Here is a 21670-nt window from a genome sequence, read left to right on the forward strand (position 1 = left end):
GAGATCCCATTGCCCCAATCCTTGTTATCATTGAATATTGTCATTTTTGTAAAGCTTTTCTAATTTTACGTATGAATGACGGGCTCCTTCTTTGCCAGCCCGGGAGAGGGGGTGCACTCTCCTCTGTGTATCCTCTTGAACCTCAACATTAAACTGTTTTCTTTAGGAAATGGCTTATATTGCCTTCTAGACCCCTTTTATGGAGTTGTATTTTAGAACTTGAAGTCCACCTGCTTTTCAGTATGTGATTTTTTTTCCCCCCCAAATTCATCAGTTAGCCCGCAGCAGTTCTCCTAAGTTCATTCCTGTGGCTTGTTCTTCAGGTACTGATATTTATTTGAGCCCCTACCATCTGCCAGGCCCTGTGCCAGGTGCACAAGCCTCACAGAGGAGTAAGTTACTGTCTCTGTATGAGAGAGACTTAGCCTGGGTGAGGCAGCGGGCAGCACAGGGGCAGCTGGCCTCAGAGTTGGAATGTGTATACCGTAGTGCTGTCCCCCAGGGTGTGGGGCTGTGGGGTTGGGAGAAGCCCTAGGAGATGCTCTCAAAGTTGTAAACGGGGCTGACTCGAAACACAAAGTGCACCTGTGTGTTCTGCCTGAGGAGACCTTTTCTGTGGAATCCCACACTTGAAAAATTTTTTTTACTTTATAAAATAATTCATCATAGCATTTTTTTTTTTTTCGGTACTGGGCCTCTCACTGTTGTGGCCTCTCCCGTTGCGGAGCACAGGCTCCGGACGCGCAGACTCAGCGGCCATGGCTCACGGGGCCAGCCGCTCCGCGGCATATGGGATCCTCCCGGACCGGGGCACGAACCCGTGTCCCCTGCATCGGCAGGTGGACTCTCAACCGCCGCACCACCAGGGAAGCCCGGAAGGACACCTTTTTAAAAAATGCTATGATGGGGCTTCCCTGGTGGCGCGGGTTCGTGCCCCGGTCCGGGAGGATCCCACATGCCGCGGAGCAGCTAGGCCTGTGAGCCATGGCCGCTGAGCCTGCCCGTCCGGAGCCTGTGCTCCGCAACGGGAGAGGCCACAACAGTGAGAGGCCCACGTACCGAAAAAGAAAAAAAAAAAGTGTCCTTCCTATACATTTAAAATATGTAGTTTGAAGAAAAAAGTTTGATGACAGTTTTCTGAAGCACCAACTTCGGGCAGGTTTCTTGACTTCTCTTCTCAGACGAAGGTCAGATGAGGTGTTCTCCCACTCAGCTCAGCTGTGGCTGAGCTGAGCTCTCCAGCTCTGGCTTTCTGAGCTCTGTGGTGTGAAGTGATGTCAGCAACCATTATGGACGTTCATGTGGTAGGTAGTTCACAGGCTGGAATAAGCAGTGCTGCCAGCTCGAATTCTGCAGATAAAAGGAGCTGGGACTTTCCTCTGTGGCGCTCAGACTTAGACCTGGCTGGGCCACTTCACTCTTTGGCATAGAGGTGTCCTCATCACCAACAGTGCATTTTAGTTTTTCTTCCTCCTTTTGTAGAAACACCCCATTTCTGGGCAGTCTTCTTGATTATTGCATGGAGTGATTATATGCCTAGATGGAAAGGTTGGACTGCCACCCTCTCTCCCCTCCCCCACCCTTCCTCCTTTCTGCTGCTTAATCAGAAAAGTGTCCCTTGGCTCTTTCCAAGCCACCGAGTTTGAATTGATCTTTGTTGCTTGTAAGAGGTGGGGAGGCACTTTCTGGTTCCTGCTAAAGTTACCTGACAGCGGAAGGTGTGCATCTGATAATTATAACTCTAGTGCTTCCAAGGCCTGAGCGATTGAGCTAAGAGCAGTAATCCTGATCTTATCAGGAGGGTTTTGTAGTCCAACAGTGTTGCTTATAACAGTATCTGTTTTACTTCCTGGGGCTCCCCTCTCCTTTTAGGATTCTCCTATAATCCTGCCCATTACCCCCTTGTGCATGTCTCATTACCTCCTGGGATCATTTAAAACTGGGGGGAGGGCAGAGATGTTTTTCTTTTCTTCCTCCTGAGATCTGGGAATTGGACTTTTAACATTACAACATCATCAACCCGTCCAGTAGTAGGATAGTCGCAAATGTGGTATAGATAATACCTACAGAGCCACAGGTGTAGCCAAAGAAAAGGTAGTTTATGTGTTGCTTATTAAAAAAATAATAACAATACTAACAACAGCACTTTTCAGCCTGAATACTTTTGTTACACTTCGTATTTCAAAGTTATTAACTGATATCCATGAGCTTGGGATCAGCCCTTTGAAGTCTAGTGATTTAGCTAATGACTACTTTGAGGTTCAAGTCCCAGGAATTTGCCCAGATCCGAACCTTGGGTGGGATTCAGAATCTATTAGATTATGGAGAGTAGACGGAAAGGAAACACATGAATGTTTGTGTCTTCAGAGAACACTCAAGAATCTCTATAAAAGTTGTGGTGTGTGTGATGGTGTTCTAAGGATGGGGCAGTTTCTGAGAGGTTTCAGAATATGGGGAGCTCAAGTGAAGAGTTAGTAGCTTAGCCTCTGCGCTTTAAACCTGAAGGAAGGGGTTAACTCTTGCCTTGGGGAGGAGTGAGGAATGGGAACTAAAATTGCTTTGGACATCTGAGCTGTGCTTTAATAAGATATTCCAGGTGGTCAAGGAGTAATCCTAAAATAGCCTAGATACTTAATTGCTTTTAAAGTCAGGCGCTCCTGTCTCTGGGGAGGTACAGCTCTAAGGAATGCAGTACTGGCTCCTAAGATCTTAGAGGCGTGGTCTGGTTGGGCCTTTTTTTCAAATTCCAGTAAAAAAGCCCAAGGTACCTTTCTTGGGTCAGGAGATGCTGGTTAAATGTCTCTCTTCTCACTGGAAGTTTGGCAATAGGCCTTTGGCTCTTGCTGCTGCCAGTTGCCATAACCTGGCGTCCTCCAGGGCTGTGGGATTGTTCTTGTCACCCCTGATGCAACCCCGGAGACAGTGATCTATTTTCATTAGTGCTCAAAGACCTCCTGCCTGATCCCCTGCCCAGCGTCTCTCCATTTTCATCAGAACATACCTTTCTCACGATACGATTCAGATTCATCCTTCTCTTTCTCTTTCATCCCCTCAGTCCAGATCCGGTTGATTCTCTGACTTGGCTGCTTCTTAAGACAGTCATTTCTCCCTGGTTCTACTGCTTTCCCCACCCCCAACCCAGATTATCAGCGTGGGCTACTGCATAGCTGGCCAGCCCCAGTTCTGGCTTTCCTCTGAAATCTTCCATACCGTTTACAAAAGTAATATGTTAACATTGTAAATCATTACTGAGGAGCATTAAAAATATATTTTATTAAATGAAGAGTCATATTGCTCTCTTATATCGTGATTGTGTCAGTTCACTAAACTATTCTGTAATTTCAGTGCAGTCCGAATTTTCTTTGTTGCAGGGGGTGGGGAAGAAGCCAGTGATGGGTCTTGACAAATGATTCAGACGTTAATGTAGAAAAAATAAACAGTTTTTTAAATCGTCTCTCTCTCCCTCTCCATTAGACTGTAACTTCCAAGAAGTCAGAAGTTCTTATCTGTCTTGTTCTTTTTCCCTCAGAACCTTTCACAGTATCTAGTATATACTAGTGATCAGATGTTTGTATGTGAATGGATGTAATGAAAAAATTGAAAAGTGAAAATCCCCCATGATTCCAATCCGATTAGGGGCCTATATACATATGTATGTATATATTATGTATTTTCCAACAAAAATGGGTCATTAAAATCATCTAAAACACTGATTTAATCATTTATTTTTCTGTTCAGAAAACATCCACCGCCTCCCCCCTCTTCACAGTTCAGAGTTTAAATTTCCTCCTGGTATTCAAGGCATTTCACAGCCCGTTTCCACGTTAACTATTCAGACTTGCATCCTCCCTGCCAAAACATGCCTTGTTTATCCCCCACTCCATGCTCATTGAGACTGTAAATCTCTCAGCCCATTCTTCCAGGCCAGCTTCATCTCCACCTCTGGGCCGCCTCCTTTCTTCCACCTCCTGGGCACTTTGTGTTTTGGTACTTTGACTTGCTCTATCTATTAAGTGCTGTGTGTGTTCAGCTTGTTTTTCCAACTCTGTGGTAAAACTCCTGGTGGTGGGAACCACTTTTTGGGGAGAGTGGGTAATTCTTCTCAGCAGCTTGCACAATGCTCTAACTGGGGTGGGTTCTCAGGAAATCAGCATTGAATGAATTTGTCCTAGGCTCTTTGCTTCTCAGGACAGAAAGGGCCCCTAGGGGCCCTCTCATCCAGTCCTATCATGTTGGAATCCACACCATGACATCCCAGACAGATGGTCATCTAGGGACAGGAAGCTGCCCACCTCCTGCGAAGTCCCACTCCGTTATTGGGCAGTTCTGATTGTTAGAAGTCTTTCTTCTAATCGACCTGAAATCTTCTCCCTGTTAACTGTTGCTCAGTGACTCTAGTTCTGCCCTCTGGGGCTTTAGAGAAAAAAGGAAAAGGGGAAAAAAAAAAAAAAGACAACCCTGCTTCCTCTTCCACAAGGCAGCCTTTTAGGTTTTCAAGGATAGTGACTACATTTCCCCTTCCAGGGTTGAGGTGTTGAGGAAGCACTATTTAAATTTTGAGTAGCAGTCAGATTAGACTTTGATTTGTTGTTTTTTCAAGGCCTTTTATTTGCATGCTGGCCGTGCTAGGTCATATTCTTCTAGTCCCCTCAGAGGCATAACCACTTGTCTGTCTGTCTGTCTCCCTTCTGAGAGGAATGTGGGGGCTCCTCTTAGCCAGGATGTTCTGTGGAGGTAGTGGTGAAAGGTTAGCAGTTTTTGTTTTTTTTTTCCTTTGCTGTACGCGGGCCTCTCACTGTTGTGGCCTCTCCCGTTGCGGAGCACAGGTTCCGGACGCGCAGGCTCAGCGGCCATGGCTCACGGGCCCAGCCGCTCTGCGGCATGTGGGATCTTCCCGGACCGGGGCACGAACCCGTGTCCCCTGCATTGGCAGGCGGACTCTCAACCACTACGCCACCAGGGAAGCCCAAAGATTAGCAGTTCTTATTCCAGTACCCCCAGTAGCCCCAGATAAGTCTCCTGGGCAGATGCTGTGTGAGGGCTGGTTTTCTGTTGGGCTGCACCTCCCAGATGAAGCCAGTGAGAAAAATCAAGGAGCAAAAGAATCTCCCATTGATAGAGCCGCCCAAGGCCAAGACTTGGCATTTGTAGACATTCTGTGTACAGAGGACATTATTCTTCTTTTCCTCCCTTTCTCCCTTCCTGATGTCCCCACCCAGAACACTCTCTACTGTTCTTTCCACCCACGAGGCAGGGTGGTGTAACAGAGAGCCAGGCAGACCTGGGTTTTAATGCTGACGCTACCACTTGGGAGCTCTGAGACTGTAGGAAAGGTAACTAACCTACTCTTTGAGCCTTTGTTTTCCTATCTCCAAATAAGCACCTCTACATTGTAGAATTAAGGGAGAAAATGTTGGTAAGCTCCCAGTCTAGTCCTTGTTACACAGAAGATGCACAAACACTAGCTTCCTGCTCCGCTTTCTTCTTTCCCCAGCCTTCTTTCACTACCAATTTTGAGAGATTTACAGGCAAAACACCCGGTGGCCTCCCTGGGGAAAATGAGCTGAATGTGGGTATGGTAGCCAAAGCTAGCCGTGGGTGGGTATTTGGGAACAAACTGTCAGTTTCCTGTGAGCTCCTGGTGAGATCAAAGCCATTAAATCTAGCTCTCAAGTAGGAGAGGCTGAGAAGGTCGTAAATGGCAGTGAGCGGCCGCTCTGGCTACTGTTGATCCCACACGTTACTCGGTGGTTGAATGCTGCTGCCTGCTGCCCACAGGGAACAAAGCCTCTTCCCCCGGCTGGTGGACTTGCACGTGGCGACCCTTCAACTGAAGCGCTTGTCTTGGGGACCCCTCTTGATCTCTAAACTGTTGAGTGGGGTGCATTTTCCCCACACTTGATTCTACCACTCCCTCCTTTCCTCCACCACTACAGTCTCAATCAGGCACATTCTACATTCAAGAAATTCAATCATTTCTGAGCTGATAACTTTCTAGCAGGCACACCCACACCCCGCTGATAGGCCAAGAAACCTGCACATAAACTTGAAGTGCATAAGTGAGCTGTGTTTTACAGCAGTTGATCAGAGTTAAGAGCCAAGAAAATAACTGCTGAAGCCTGTAATCCTCCCAATGAAAGGAGGAGGGGAAAATAGGAGTTGTGGGGTTGGAGGTCCCACGGGGGAGCCCATCCCTGTCTCTGAGCAGATGTGTCAGTGCTTTTTGTGTGCTGGGGGCTGGGGATACCCTGACAGGATGCTTACAGACTGGGGACACAAGCAGGGGCACAATAACCAGAACATGAGGTGACACAGCCCAGAGGAGAAAGACTGGTGGGCCGAGAGGCTGCACGGAGGAAACAGCATTCCAGCTAGACGGTGAAGGGTGAGCAGGGCTTAGGAACTACTCTCACCTCAGCCAGAAAATCCTGTGAATCAGGGTTGAAGTTTAATTGCCTCAAAACAAAGTAATGCAAAGAGAGTGGACATTTCCCCATCAGCCCCATCTGAATGTTTTAAATTGTATAATGGCCCAATTTTGCCTTGGACAAAAGAAAACACCTCCGCTCCTGGGCAGCTCTTTTCCTGTGTTTTCTTTAAATAGTAGCTGACACTCCTATCTGTGTAATGGGTCAAACAGTGGAATTGCTCAAAGAATGTAGTGTCCTATTTCCGTCCTGTTCTGACAAGTCTCCCTGTCCTCTGTGGTCACTGACGTACTGCGTGTCAAGCTAAAATCCTGTCTCTAAGCAGATTTTGAATCTGAGTGGTTCTTACTTAGTGGGCCGTGGCTAGTGCACGGTCTGACCATCCCACTGCTCGGACTCTGCTGAGATTTGGGCAGAGCTGGTGAAAGCCACGGGGCCACGACGACCCCCATCCCCGTCCTACAAGGCATTCTCCTCCGTTCCGGAGCTGAGCCCTCACACTCGGGTGTTTATTTTCACACGTAGGCATACCCGTGGTGGCACTGGCACTGGCGTGCTTGTTTTTACACTCCCTTACTGCTGTGGAAAGCCCTGTCTGAGATTCTAGGCTGTGGATTCCATCCTCCCCACCCAACTGAGTGTTAAATAGTTTCTGAGTGAGCATTCAGAATGCCTAGAAGTTACTGTGATTAGGAAAAAACTGTGTTTTCATCCCTCTTGGTGACCGATAAAGAATCCTCCTGTGAACAGAATCAGCTTCAGATCTCCAGCTAGAGAGTTGGGAATTGAGCTGCCGCAGTAAACAGCTGACATAACAGAAGCAGCAATGATCCCCCATTAAATGTCTTTCAGCTGATAGGGGCCCCAGGGATAATTGACTTTCCAGCAGGAATTACTGGCTCAAACAAAATCACTGGGCATTAGGGTGACCTACTGCAGCCTTTGAAAGGGGACTGTAACTCTGTCTGGTTTTGCTGAGCTGACAGGCATAATTCATCTTGATTATTCATTGTGCTAGTTGCCAGCAGATGACACCAGATTTCTGTTGACTGTAATTACAACGTGGGGGTGGGTTTTAGCTTTTTTTTTTTAAATAGTGTTCCTCCTGCTTGGTTGTTGGCCTCCCTGAGCTGAAGGTGCTATAGGAAGATTTCTACAGCATCTGCCTGGGGAGATGATGTGTGCACAGTCAGATAGCATTTCCTGAGCGCTTCCGTACACACGTCTTTTACTAGATAAGCAGGGAAACAATTTGATGTAGCCTGTTTCATGTCAGCTGACAGGGTGTCACTTCTCTTGGTTATACTTACCTCTGTGTGCGCTAAATTGCTGCTCTCAGAAACTGGGTCTACATCTCAGAGCCCACTTTGAGTAGGGGAAGCAAAGTATGGCCCCAGAATTTAACTGAATAACCTCCTGCTTTCAGGCAAGCTTTACTAAAGAGAGAGGATGGAATTAGAGCACACTTTCATTTACTGGCATGATTTTACGAGATCCTTAAGCAATCCAAAGAATGTCCTCCCAAGAAACCTGCTCCCCAACCCCAGATGTCTCTCCCCAGCCACTTACACACCCCAGCCAGCTGGGTGGCACACGTGTGTGCTTGTGCCTATGGGCACCTTTGCTCCTGGGGGAGAAATGAGAGAGTGATGGTCTCAGTGTGTCCATTCCCATCCCTGGGTCCTCCACTGACAGGTGGGATGAGGTGAACAGGCGACTTCTGCTCTGACATTTCATACTCCCCACTAGCAGAGGGCCTTTTGGACTCTTCTGTATGATATATATGTCTGGTTTTTTGTTGTTGTTGTTGTTGTTTTTTTGTGGTACGCAGGCCTCTCACTGTTGTGGCCTCTCCCGTTGTGGAGCACGGGCTCCGGACAGGCAGGCTCAGCGGCCATGGCTCACGGGCCCAGCCTCTCGGAGGCATGTGGGTTCTTCCCGGACCGGGGCACAAACCCGCGTCCCCTGCATCGGCAGGCGGACTCTCAACCACTGCGCCACCAGGGAAGCCCTGTCTGTATATTTTTTCAAGAGCTGCTTAATTGGTTCAAAAAAAGGTTAATGCCTTTTAACAGTGATTATAGTTCATCAGGTACTCACTGGAGCCTTGTAAGTGTCAGGCAGTGTGCTGCCTGCTAAAGGTACAAAGATGAACAAGACGCTGCTCTCGGGGGGCCCGCAGATAAGTCCAAAATACTATGTGAAATTCTAAGCTCGAAATGTACAGAGTCCTTTCAGAGTACTTGTGCAGCTGGGTGTGAAGGGAGGGCTTCCCCTAGAAGACGATGCCTGATTTGAGAAATAAGAGTTACCCAGCTGAATAAAAGTGGGAAGCAGATTTCAAGAACATGAACAAAAGCATACTTGCCATTTCCTCCTGTTCAGTTGAATGGTGTTGGTTTGACCTAATCAAGTGAATTAGGTTTAGGTTTTCATTACTTCTCTAATGCAAATGAACTTCCCCCTAGTGTCACAGAGTCTCTGTGCCTTGGGAATAGGCTCAGGCCCCGAGGGCCCTCGTGTCACTAGGCAGTTCCAATCACTAGAGTCAGGGCTTCTGGTGGGGAGGCTTGGCTGAGAGACCACAGGATCTTCGATCTTCGTCTTGCTCCCTTTGACCCTTTATCTTCCACTTAGAGTGTTGTGTGGGAGGCCAGGCTAGGTATCTTCACAACATGCCATATAATATACAAACACATCATAAAACATACAAACATATGCCATATAGAACCTGCAGGAAAGTGGTACATCTCAGAGTGATGGCGCCCAGAAGATGAGCTAGGTTTGAGCAGGTTCTCAGAAAACTGGGCCTTTGTGTCCTCCTTCTCCAGGATTATCAGGTATAAGTCACACCCACCCCCCTCCAACAAATGGAGGTGATTCTTCCACATGTCTCCCTCTGGTTTTGGAACCTTCATTGAAAGCATAAAAACAAGATGTCCCTGTTAGGGTGGCAGGGACAGTTACTCGAGCCGTCAGTCTTTCAGTGTGAGCCAGGAAAGCACAGTTGCTAAGGGTCCTCATCTGCACCCTAAACGATTGCCTTCCCCTCTCTCACTCTCTTCCTACTCCCTTCTGAACGCTGTGCTTTGTTCCCCTTTAGAATGGTGGTTTGGCCTGGAGTGATGATGCAGATGGAGGCCGGGGAAGAGAGATCTCCCGTGATTTTGCCAAGGTCTGTAATGTTTCCTTTGTGATAACGAAAGGGGCAGTTCTGCAGTGGGTCGTTGTATCTGATCCCCAAGGAATAAGGATAGAAGTGGCCAATGAGTCACATTTGTAGTCATTCAGATGGTTGTGTATCACTGGTGTAAGACTTCCTGCATAAGATGGAATTTTTCATTGTGGTGTTTTTTTTCTCCCCTGGGGGCTTTGGGATTGCAGCTGTATGAACTGGACAGTGATCCAGAAAGGAAAGAGTTCCTGGATGACCTCTTCGTCTTTATGCAGAAGAGAGGTGAGTGTTCAGTCTACTCATCGTTTCAATTCACTGAATATTTATAGAGTGCCTACTGTGTGCAGGTCACTGTTAGCCATCCTCCCTGCAGAGTGCCAGCATCTTAGCCCAGGAGGACGAGAGCCATTTACTGCCAGTTGGTCCCATACTTATCAGAATAATTGACAACCAGGTTGAAGGGGGCAAAGAGAGCCTGGGTAGAAAATGAATGGAATGATCGTCCAGATTTGGTCCTGCTTTATTTTTGTCACTGTTCTGATTAACTGGTGTCTGGAGTCATGTCAAATTCAATTATACTTTTTTCTTAGCTTATAGCAGTCCTGGACATCACTTAAACTGGTATACGGGGCTTCCTGCTGTTGCGTCTAGCTTAACAGAGTCTTAGGAGGGCCAGTGAAAGAATAGAGGCCCTTCAGGATTTGTTGGGAGGATCTGAAATGATCCACGAAAAGGAAAAGCTAACTCTTTTTTTCTTATCCATTGGCTCTTTGATTTTTGCATTCACTGGCTTGGTTGGGGTGTTCCTGCAGTTTAAGTATAGGGCACATGGGCATCTGCCTTAAAATGCACCTTCCCACTTCCCTGTCCTTCTCTCCTTCTCACTCTTACCCACCCACCCCCAGCCATCTCCACTTTGGACGATGGCATGTCTGAGTCTTGAGCCCAGTGACTCAACTTCCTGGCTTTGTATCCTGTAGCAGCAATGGGTTCACCAGCTGGGTCAGCCCTCAGGAAGCATGGGCAGAACCCCAGCCTCTCTAGGAGATGATCCTCTGCAACCTGTGTAGCTCCATCTTCTTCACCTCAGGACAAAGCTGTAAGGGAGAGCTGCTCCTGCCAGCATGTTCCCTGGGATCCTGCCTGATCATGTATCCCTTGGTTTCTGTGTCAGCTCCTTTATTGAGACCTGGGAATGAAATCCTCCTCTTTATCCTGGGCTGAGCTATAATGACAGCCCCCAGCAACTAAATATGCTGAGTTAACTCCTCTCCCTCCCTCTTCCTCTCCCCACCAGCCCCATCCCTCTTTCTCTCCCCCTCCGTCCCCTTCCTTTACCTTCCAAAGCCTTATTGCCTTCTTAGTAGCACGCCTATTATTGCTGGTTTGCTTACAAAGGCAGTCGAAAGTTTTGACTCTCCGTTTCCCCCATCCCCAAGCCTATCAAAGCAGTCTAAGCAGCTCTAATTAGTTTACTCCTCCAACTGTTATCTGGAGCTGCATGTGTCAGTAAAAAACAAGAATATAATCCCGAAAGATAATGTAACTGGCAGCAATGAAACTCCCTGGTTGCCCTGAGAGAGAGAAATCCACTTAATACTTTGGTCTCCCCCTCCAATTACCTTTTAATTATTTACAAGCTCCACAGGCCCAGCTGGTGCAAACCCGGGAGCTGATCTCATCTCAGAGGGGCTGCTATAACAATATAGATTTTAATCAGCAGTGTGGCTCCACTGCTTTATAGTCTATTGATACTTCATTGTTTTTCTCCCTTCCCAAAAGGATTTTTAGTTATATCAGCCTAGCCAAGAGTGAAGATCAGTAATTGTTTGTTTACTTCTATATGTCCCCACTAGACGAGGTGCTCCTTGAGGACAGCCACTTTGTCATTTCTCCAAGTCCCCAGTGCTAGCACAGGGCAGACCTGGAGGCGGGTGCTGCTCAGGACGTGTTTGCTGTAGGAGCAGTCCTGTTGGTTTTCCTAACTCAGCTGCCCCACGCAGCGAAGCTGAGCTTCCCCTCCCCCACCTCACTCCCACCCACAGTTAGACAGCGGCCCGTGATTGGAGGTCAGCAGTAGAGAGCAGTGTGTGCTGAGTGTCCCGCTATTGCACAGCGCTGGGGCTACCAGACTGCCATCTAGTCTATTCCACCCAAAGCAGGAGTAAGAAACTCTCTTTGATCATGTCAGTTTATGGTTATCCAGGCCCTGAGTAAATCTTTTTTCTGTCTTCAGCACTTATGTTAGGTATTTCACTATTTGCTGGCATCAGCAGTAGAAGGGAGATAGTCAAGTCAGTTTTGCTACTTGTTAATTACTCTAGTATAAGGTTTCTCAGCTCTAGCATATTGACTTTGGGGATTGGATAGTCCTTTGTTGGGGGTGGCACCCCCCAGTCCTGATAACCAAAAATGTCTGCAGATATTGTAAATGTCCCCTGGGGGACAAAACTGTCCCCCTGATATGGGGTACTTTACAGAACCCTTTCAACCCACTATGGCAATAGAAGGATAGGAAAGAAGGTGAAGATCAAAAATTTCCTCTGCAGAGAAACTCTTCAGGGAAATCATCTTATCTCCACTCAGGTAGCAATGTTGAGGGCGGCAGGGCCCGTGTCGGGCAATAGGATGAACTCCCCGTCCGTGGCTGAGTGCCAAAGGGATGGGTGGTGGGGCCCCATCCTAGGCTGGAGCGTAGGGACCTGAGAGTTGCTGTAGCTCCAGCATAGGGAGAGTGGAGGCAGAAACGCGGGGCATGCGTGGTGTACGTGGTCCAGGCACGGCTGAAAGAACCCTTGTCTGTGGCCTGGATGAATCAGCTGGCACCAGACTGTGAAGAGCCGTGTTTGGCCAAGAAGTTAGCACTCCTGTCTGTGACATAGCTGAGTTATTGAAGTTAACATATGAGAAGTAGCGCCAGAGCTGTGCTTTCAGGAGGTTTGCTGTGGCAAACAGTGTATAGTTGGGCTGAAGAGGGAAGGCTGAGGCAGGGAGACTGTGGAGGTTGTTCCCTTTAAAATCACAGTGTTCTCCTCCCTGGAAAACTCATGGTTGATGGTCTAAATTAGAATGGGCAGTTCAAGGGGACTGGGAGCAGTTTGCGCTTCTAACTATGGGAAGCTTGCTGTCTTTACTCTTCACAGAATGGGGAGACCAAGGGCCCCCGGACATTTGTGACTTGTTTGTCACTCCCAAATTGGAGTGTCTGGGACACTCAGGAGCCCAATCTTGTTAGCTGGCTGGGTGCAAGGAGAAGCCTCATAGACCCTGGCAGTGGGTCAGCAACTCATCCTCCAGAGCTAATATGAAGGATAAGCAGTAGATTTCAAAGGAACCACTGAAAGCAACCTGAGTTTGAAAGGCCCGGTGACGCCCACCTGAGCTGTGAGTGGGCTGGGCAGCTTTGACGTGGAAGGCTCCACTGCAGAGGAAGTGGACCGGGCTCCAAGGGTGGCAGGACACAGCAGGCGGCCCCAAATGACTGCAGCTGCAGGTGATAAAACGGCTGTCCAGTGGGAGAGGGGCCCAGCCGTAACCACTGCTTTGTGCTGGGTCTCTCTGGCTTGTTAACATGTTTGGGTGAATTGACTGCAGCAGATGGGCCTTTCAGCTCGAGGCACCTTGGTTTCTAGGCCAGACCGGGTGACTTGCACCTCGTGACCCCTCCCCCACCAGTAGAACAACCCGGCCCAGAAGGCGCCTGAGAAGAGGCCGAGGCAGTGCCCAGTCGGGCTCCCTGTGTCCTGCCTGCCTCAGGAACGGCTGCTGCAGCCTGTCGGGAGGCATGCGGAGGGGGAAAGAGCTCTGGACTGAGGAGTGTGAAGCCAGTGCTAACATCCCACCCTTCTCCACGATCCTGAGCAAATCCTTCCTCTTCTGGGGGCCACAGTTTCCTTATCTATAAAATGCGCAGGTTCAGTTAGAGTCAATCTGGAAGTTTCTTCCAAGTTCTCTGTACTGTGTTATGTATCCCTGATTGTGTCTGTTGAGCTACAAAACAGATAATGAGCCACCCTCAATAATCAAAATAGAAGAAAAGCCCCTTGAGCAATTTTCTGTCAAAATAATTGTGTAAAAACTACACCAGGGACCCCCAGAACCAAATGCTTCACTCCTTTCCTTGGTGAATCATGTGTTCCTTCGGCTGACTGAAGCCAAACTGAATTAAACAAATTTCCTTTGATTGTGCTTCCCCGACAAATGTTTCTGTAGAAAGATGGGTTAGATCTCAGAACACCCATGCCTCTTGTCCCTCACCTTTTGCCATGTGCACGTGCACGCACATACGTGCACGTTTTTGTGTGTGTGTGTGTGTGTAAAACACACACACACACACACCTTTCTTTGTTCAAAAAACAAAGCCAAACATTTGTAAATAAAATTCTTTGTCTAATTTAACTCACGGTGGGTGATTCCTGAAGTATCATTCCCTGGTAGATTTTCCAGGGGGTACGGAGAGGGGGTGGTGCTCGTTTGGAAGTCTCATAAGCAAAGGCTTGTAAACAATTCCATTCTTCCTTCATCACTAAGGAAGAAGAGCTTGTTCTCTTGTTCCCCAGGCAGTGAAACGGAAGTGTGGTTTCACCAAAGAGGAGGGAGATGATTTTGCTCTTAATTTTATTATTGTTACCCCATGTACTTTACAGAACCCTTTCAACCCACTATCTGATCTGCTGCTCCCCACAGCTCCAGCTCCGTGGGGTGGAGAGAGCAAAGGTTATCACGTTAGCCATGAAGAATCAGCCCACACGTTAAATGACTCACCTGAGGCTACAGAGCCACTTTAGCACTTGGTCTCCTAATCCCCAGGCCAGGACTTTTTCTCCTCGCCTGCACTGCCCTTGAGAAACTTGGCCCCTGGCACCAGCAGCTCCATCACCTCCCGCTGGGGCAGCGGACAAGCCTCATCTCTCCTTCAGCCTTCTGAGCCCCAGAGACAGTGGCCCGCCTCCACAGGTCGGTCTCCAGTAGGGTCTGACAGCATCTAACTGATTAACACGAGGTAGAACTCTTCATGCAAGAAGAGTCTTCATCTCAGGGTAAGGCGGCTTATCTCTCAGGGAAGGGCAGATGTGACAATTCACAGTGGCTGGCACAGAAGCTGCCATCTGTCAAGGCAGGTTGGGGTTGGGGGCACGGGAGACAGAAGCCCTAACGGTAGCATCTTGCGCACACCCGGAGTGCCCACAAGCAAGGATCTCCCCTCCAGCCCCCGTCCCAGCTCGGCACACCAGGCTAAGGACCTGCTTGGTCATGTGGAAGACAAGTTTTGTCAAGACCTCACCGGAGAACTGCCGTCCCTCCCCCACCAGTTCTGTTCAGGGCTGCAAACTGACCTTGGTTTTCCCAAATGGATTGTTGGATCTGTTTTTGATGTGTGTATACAAAGAATTTACTGTGGGAAAAGGGCTTGGTCTGCCTCGAAGTGCAATTTGAGTGTTTTTCCTTCTGTTGTGTGCTTATCTATCCATCTCAGGCAAGGAAATGTTCGTGACATATATTGCTTTGCCTTTTGGTGGAGGGAGTTTCTTGTATATTCTTTGTATCTTGCTGTAAATGGTCTGTGCCATGGCCACTCTTCCTGATAGACTAAAATATGTTTGTCTTTGTCAGATAAAATAGGCTTCGGGGCTTCATATTCTAACTTTACCCACAAATGAAAGTCCAAAATGCAAATCTTTGTCTTAGGCCAGATCCTTTTCTCTCCCCAGGTGATCCAACCGCTGTTCAAGTACTGGGGTTTTTTTCCCCCCCACTTTTAATAGTCATTTAAATACCTTATAACTACCCAGTTATCCATGATAATGAGAAGGGCCCCTGGTTTTTGAAAGGTGTGATTAATTTGAATAGCTCACTTTTGTCTTTAAATTCAACCTCTTCCCCTTCAAGGTCATTTATTGGTACTTCTAGCACTTCGTAAAATGGGGTTGATAGTTTTGCCTCCTTTTTTCCAAGGTGAGCCAATATTCAATAAATCGTCCTAAGGTTGGCGTAGGGAAAGTTTGAAGGGAGAGTTTGACCCAGTTACACTGTGGGAAAATCTACTAGGTCTTGAGAAGGAGGGGCATGGATTGGCAATGGAAGCTCAGACACCCATGCAGTGCTCAGGCCAGAACACCCCTGAGTTGTTGCACCTCTCCCCGGCCAGCCTTCCACCCCCTCTCCTGGAGACTCGGGCCAGGTCTGTTGACCAGCAGCAGGCGAAGCAGAGATGACCCGACGGTCCACCTCCTTCTAACTCCTTAGCCTACTTCTCTGAATGTAGTTTTTATGGAAGGAAACAGCACAGCCATAACCATAATTTTATTTTATTATTGGCCATAGTAGAGTACAACACTGCACATACTGTTGAACTTCACCTAAAGCAATTAGTCTGAACTAGAGTATCAAGAAGGGTAATGGGTTTAAAATTAGCCTCTCAGGTTCGGTGCCTCCAGAACTCCCATGCATTGCTGGTGGGAATATAAATGGGCATAACCACTGGAAATCTGTTTGGTAATATTTACTAAAGCTAAACATACGCCAACCCTATTACCCAGCAGTTTCCCTTCTAGGTGTATCCCCAGGAGAAATGAGAGCTTATGTTCACTGAAAGACACATGCAAGAATTTTCGTAGCAACACCATTCATTATAGCCAAAGAGTGGAAAGAACTCAAATTTCCATTGGTAGTAGAATGTATGACTAAATGTTGGCATAGTCCTGTAGTGGAATACCACACAGCGATAACAAAGAATGAATTGTTGCTGTACCCAACTGGGATGACTCTCACAGGCCTAACGTGGCACAAAAGAAGCCAGACACAGAAGACTCTGTACTGCATTCTTCCATTTATGTAAAGTTCAAGAAAGTCACCTATAGTGATACATGTCAGGATAATAGTTACCTCCTGTCGGGGCGGGGGGATAGGGGATGGATAGTGATTGGGAATGGTAATGGAAGAGTTTTCTGGGGTGCTGGAAATGTTCTGTATTTTGATCTGAGGAATGGATACAGGGGTATGCACAGCAGTGAAGATCTGGTGGGCTGTATACTTAAGATTAGTGCACTAGGCTCTGTCAGTTAGACACCCCCCTCAGTGGGAAATCGGAGGTGAGGGCTGAAGCATACGTGTTGGTATTAGGATATTTGCGCATCCTTGTCTCTGCCCTGACCTGTGGAACAGTCATCTACTCACTGCATGGCACACCACCAGAGCCTGCTGCCCAGTTTCCCGGTGGGAGGTATTTTCTACGTGAACAAGTCAGGGGGGAAAAAAATCACCAGTCATTCCTCTGCTTGTTGCTGGGGAGCAGGACTGGAGCAGGGCGGGAATTAATATGCAGAGGAATAAGCAGGAGGCCTGCCTGCCTGTCTGCCTATGCACATTCCCTGCTTAACGCGGGACTTAACTCTTCTAGGCTCCCTGGTCAGCCGCCCAGCTCTCTTGACAGGCTATGGAAATGATTAATGATCTTGTTCAAAGTCAGGAAAAAGCAGCGAGGGTCCTTGGCAGGGCCACGCCCTGGGTCCTGGGCCCTCACCCCTGACCAGTAGGCAGGAAGGCAGCCATGCGACTCTGTCTTGGGTCCCTGCCCCCTGATTGCTTCTGGTGTTGACTGGAATGTGCCCATTCTCTGTGGTGGGGAGGAAGTGGCCCTCCCCCCAACATTCCTGCCATCTCCCATCTTTGTCTTTAGTGCCAGAGGAGGCTATCTCCCCACTCTGCCCTCACCCCCACTAAGCTCTGTCTCCACGGTCTGAGTGCTGGGCAGACGAAGACGAGCCAAGTGCCAGGGAGCAGGTTTTGTTCAGCTCCATCTTCGCTGAAAGCTCGCGATCCCGGCTTTGGCCTGCGAGCGCCAGTGCCCAGCGGCATTCCCACCTCCAAGGGTTAAAGCCCCAGGAGCCCCCACAGCTTCGCTGGGTCCCGGCCTCATAAAAGCCTTTTCCACATCTCCCTCGGGCTGCCTCAGGCTCCCCCGCTGAAATCTGATAAGGGGCCTCTTTGTTGGAACTGTCAGTCTCCTTTATTGAGGAGGGAACTGGAGACCAGCGGCATTTCTTGGGGTACAGATAAGGCCCTGGATTGCTGTCAGAGGGAGCATGATTAATTACCCTCAATCCTAGCTCCTGCTTTGATAGCAGTGACTGACAGTCCACAGGCTTCCCCATCAGGTGCTCCCGCCCCCTCTGGGAGGTGTGATGGGGGCGGAGATTCGGCCTCCTGCAGGGGCGACACTGGTGACCCACCAAGAGCTCCCTGCAGTGGCTGCTGGCCTCCTTCCTGGTTCTCTGCAGGTTGCATTTGCATTTATTGTGGACTGAGGCCTGTCCCCTCTCAGGTGAAGAGCCTCTTTAGAGGAAGATGTAATCCAGCCCAGAGAATAGGCCAGAGACTCCCCCACTTCCCCACAATGCTAGAGAAAGAACCATTGCTTATGGACTTGAACTTCACAGACCTGGTCCTGAGCCACACAGGCGCCCTTCATTGGAGAAGATCCCAAACCGTCCATCTCAGGGTCACCTGGCAACATTATTTCGTAATTCAGGCAAGCTCCTAAAATCAAGTTACCTCCCTTGGTCATAGTCACAACTATCCATTTTTTTAAATTTAATTTAATTTAAATTTTGTATACAGCAGGTTCTTATTAGTTGTCCATTTTATACATATTGGTGTATATATGTCCATCCCAATCTCCCAATTCATCATACCACCACCACCACCACCAAACTATCAATTTTTGTTTTTAAGTTTTTATTCATAGACTCACAGGACTTTAGAACTGGACGTCATCTGGAAGCAAATCCCTTGCTTCAGACTGACAGGGAAACTGAGGCCTGAATATTCTCGATCCCCCCCATCCCCACCCCCAGCGTGATGTATTGGTTTTCTTTCTTGTTCAGGTAGGGAAACTCAGCTAAAAGGCCTTCTCCCCTTCTCTTCATAGTTGAGTCTCCTTGGGACAAGGGAGGTGGCTACCAGGCCCACTAAGCACAGGGCAGACTGCAGAGAGAGACCAGCCTGAGGACCCTGCCTCTCTCTTAGTTGTCAAAAGAATGGAAGCCAAGGCAGGTTTTGTGTCTGGATTGGCTGCATAACGTGAGAAAACCATGATGTCATGTAGAGCTGGGTCTCAGAATAGCTTCAGCTTTGTTTCTGAGGGTACTGAGGGGCCCGCCTGCACTGGGAGCTACTTTTAACAGTTTCGTGGAGGGCCAACCATGAGGAAGAAAATGCCCATTCCCCTTACCCACTGATCCTGGAACCGGCGTGCCCGGCCAGGCCATAGGGGCCCTGGTGAGAGAAGCTATGACCCCCCACGTGCCCAGAGTGGGGCTGGGTTGCGGAGCAGCTCTGGCCTGTGTTTTCTCTCCAGCGGTGCTGAGAAGAGGTCACTCTGGGGATTTGAAATGCCACTTTGCTCCTTCCTTGTCTTCTCAGGTCCAGTATCTACCTGTTTCCGTTGCCCCTGAGCAGTTCCCAGCCTAATGCAGCCACTCTCTGTGTGACTATAAAAAAGGCTAATTTTTAATGAAATTTCTACATCTATGACATTGTTGTCTTTGAAAGAAGCCATCTCAAATGACTAGCCATTTAGTCTAGTGACTACTCTGAGCAAATCTATAATTCCTCTCTGGGGAGCTGCCTTCAGAGGCAGTTTGAGCCACACTAGATAATCTGTCGTGGTTTATGGCCACACCTCATCTTCACACAAAATCAGTATAAACAGCCTGGTCACTTCATCCTATTTTCCTGGCTTGTTTCCATGAATGACCATTTCTAAAAGTAAAACACACCCTTTACATATGAAGGTTTACCACCCTTGGAGAGAATCAAATGAAAATAGTGTAAACTCTGAAAGCTCTTCACAAACGGAGCGGTAGCTGGCTCTTCAAGGTGACAGTTCTGAAGGACAGCACTCCCTCGGCTGGACATGCCCTGCTTGACGGTCACTCACTCAGCCACGCCTGTTCTGTGGGCATCACAAACCCAGCCCCCTTGCCCTCTTTAACACCTGTCTCCCCTTCTCTTTGACCCCACTGAATGAAGTCATGGTTTCTTTACCTTCTCAAAATCCCCAGCTCTCCATCCATTCCTGTGCTGCCAGTCCTCTTATTGTAGGACTCAGACACAAAGGGCTTAACCACTCTGGACCTCGGTTCCCCAGTCTGTTTAATAAGGGTCGTGACCCCCCTAATGAACCTGCCAGGACCTGAGAGGAGAGGGTGACTTCTGTTCAGGGCTGTCAGCAATTAGACACTTCGAGTTAGTGACAGACCCTGGTGGGCACACCACAGCAGGAAGGAAGGAAATGCGTTTAATATTCCCAGTTGGGTTAACACAGAGCTGGTTGCTTTGACTCTGAGAAGCAGGTTGGTTGGTTGGTTGGTTTAATCTGCATGGTAGTTTAGCTTATTAAACATTCTAATATTCAAGACATGATGAAGGAAAAACAATTCCTGTCTTCATTGAGCTTACAGTCCTCCTGGGATACCAGACGAACATATGTGAAACAAGTGTAACTATTTGCTGAACTTGTAGTGATTATAATAGAAATTCTGAGAGGAAAGAAATCCATGTGAACTGGGGTCGTTGGAAAATTCTTCCTGGAGGGAGTGAACGTTGAAGGCCAGTGTAGAGAGGATTTGAGCGCAGACAGGTCATTTTAGGCTTGATGAGGAGGGACAGGAAAAACAAAAAGTAGAGGAGAGAGGAGCTTGCCTTTAGGGGTGAGGGTGAGAAGACCCAACTGATTGGAGTGAGAGTGAGTTGTTGGGACATGCTTAAAATACACCGTACATAATCTTCTAAGGAGTGTTGGGGAACCCGAGTCATGAGATTGAACATGTGAGGTGGGCTGGGTTGGCGATAAGAGTCATTGTGGGTTTCTAAACTAGGAAGCGAGTAATGGCGTGAAAGTGGTGTTTTCATTAGATGGTCTGGCAGCAGCGTGCAGGTTGATCACGTGGATTCAAAGCTGCTGGGGGCGTCTGACGGTGAGCCAGCAAGGGCCTGGCCCAGGGTGGTGGCTGAGGGCCGGAGAGGAAGATGGCTTTGAGAGGGGCCTCAAAGCAGTAATCGGTGAGCCTCCCGACAGCCTAAAGGTGGGTGAGAGAGGAGGGAGAGGAGCCATTGCTGCCTCGGAGGTTCCTACCTAAGACCTCAAAGAATGATGGTGCTGCTGGAAGAAGAGGAAGTGATGGGAAAAGGGAGCTGGCCTAGGGGATGAAGCTGAGCTCACTGTGAACATCTGACCTGGAAGTGAACAGGTCACATGTGTAAAGATGTTCTGGAATCTTCTGGAATTGAGAGCTTTGGGGACTTGGGTGAGGGGGCCTTGGGAGTGGTCCTCCCAGACTCTCCAGGTGATGCCCTGAGGGTATGAACTCGCCAAGGCCATGAGCGAGCTCGGGCAGACAGGCCTGCGAAGAAGGGAGACCTTAGCCCTGTCCTGCCAGGAGACCAGTTCTGCTGCATGAGACTCCTGTGCTTATGACAGGAATAAGGTCTACTGTCCGGAACAGCACAGGGAGAAGTAGTTAACCAGCGCGCGAGCTGTCGTGCCAGCAGTCCTCTGATATTTTACCAGTGAATCTTTGAACTTAACTCTATGGCCCCTTTGTCCTTGACCCTCCAAAGACCAGCCGGTCAATACAAAGGTCTTCAAGACCTCTAGCTCCCTCCCCACACTGAGAAAAGAGACCCAGTCCCACCATAGCAGTGCCACGTGTTCGTGCTCACGCTACTTCCTCCTCATAAACGTGGCACCCTTCACTCCACTCTGGCTTGAATTGCCCTATAAAAGAGTTGGTGAGGCCAGTGATCTAGAGCTGAGAAGAAAAATGCCATTCCTTGAGGGGAAAGAAGCAGGAGGAGCTGAAACAAACAGCCCTTCTCTAATCAAGCTGGCGTAACTCCACCAGGCAGGCAGTGAGACCTCAACAAGCCTGGGGTGGTGGGGGGGGGGGGCGGCCACGGCACAGGAGGAGCAGCCTATGTACAGTAAAAGGACTTGCCATCAAAAGGCAACAAGTCTCATACCCTGCCCTGGACGGTGACCCTTCCTGCTGGAATTCTCCCCTCT

At 48.6% G+C, this 21670-nt stretch overlaps 1 protein-coding gene across 3 annotated transcripts in view; it reads left to right on the forward strand.

Annotated features, from left to right (window-relative positions):
• Positions 1-21670, forward strand: part of ARID3B (AT-rich interaction domain 3B) — a 54383-nt gene that overhangs the window by 22952 nt on the left and 9761 nt on the right. For all 3 annotated transcript variants that reach the window (XM_027123601.1, XM_027123600.1, XM_027123602.1), the window contains exons 3-4: positions 9532-9603; positions 9813-9885. In XM_027123601.1, coding sequence (XP_026979402.1) covers positions 9532-9603; positions 9813-9885 — 145 coding nt within the window. The remainder of the gene's footprint in view (positions 1-9531; positions 9604-9812; positions 9886-21670) is intronic.

Source organism: Aethalodelphis obliquidens, unplaced genomic scaffold (genome assembly GCF_003676395.1).
Source record: "Aethalodelphis obliquidens isolate GAN/ISIS:26980383/991018 unplaced genomic scaffold, ASM367639v1 scaffold26, whole genome shotgun sequence".
Lineage (NCBI taxonomy): Eukaryota > Metazoa > Chordata > Mammalia > Artiodactyla > Delphinidae > Aethalodelphis > Aethalodelphis obliquidens.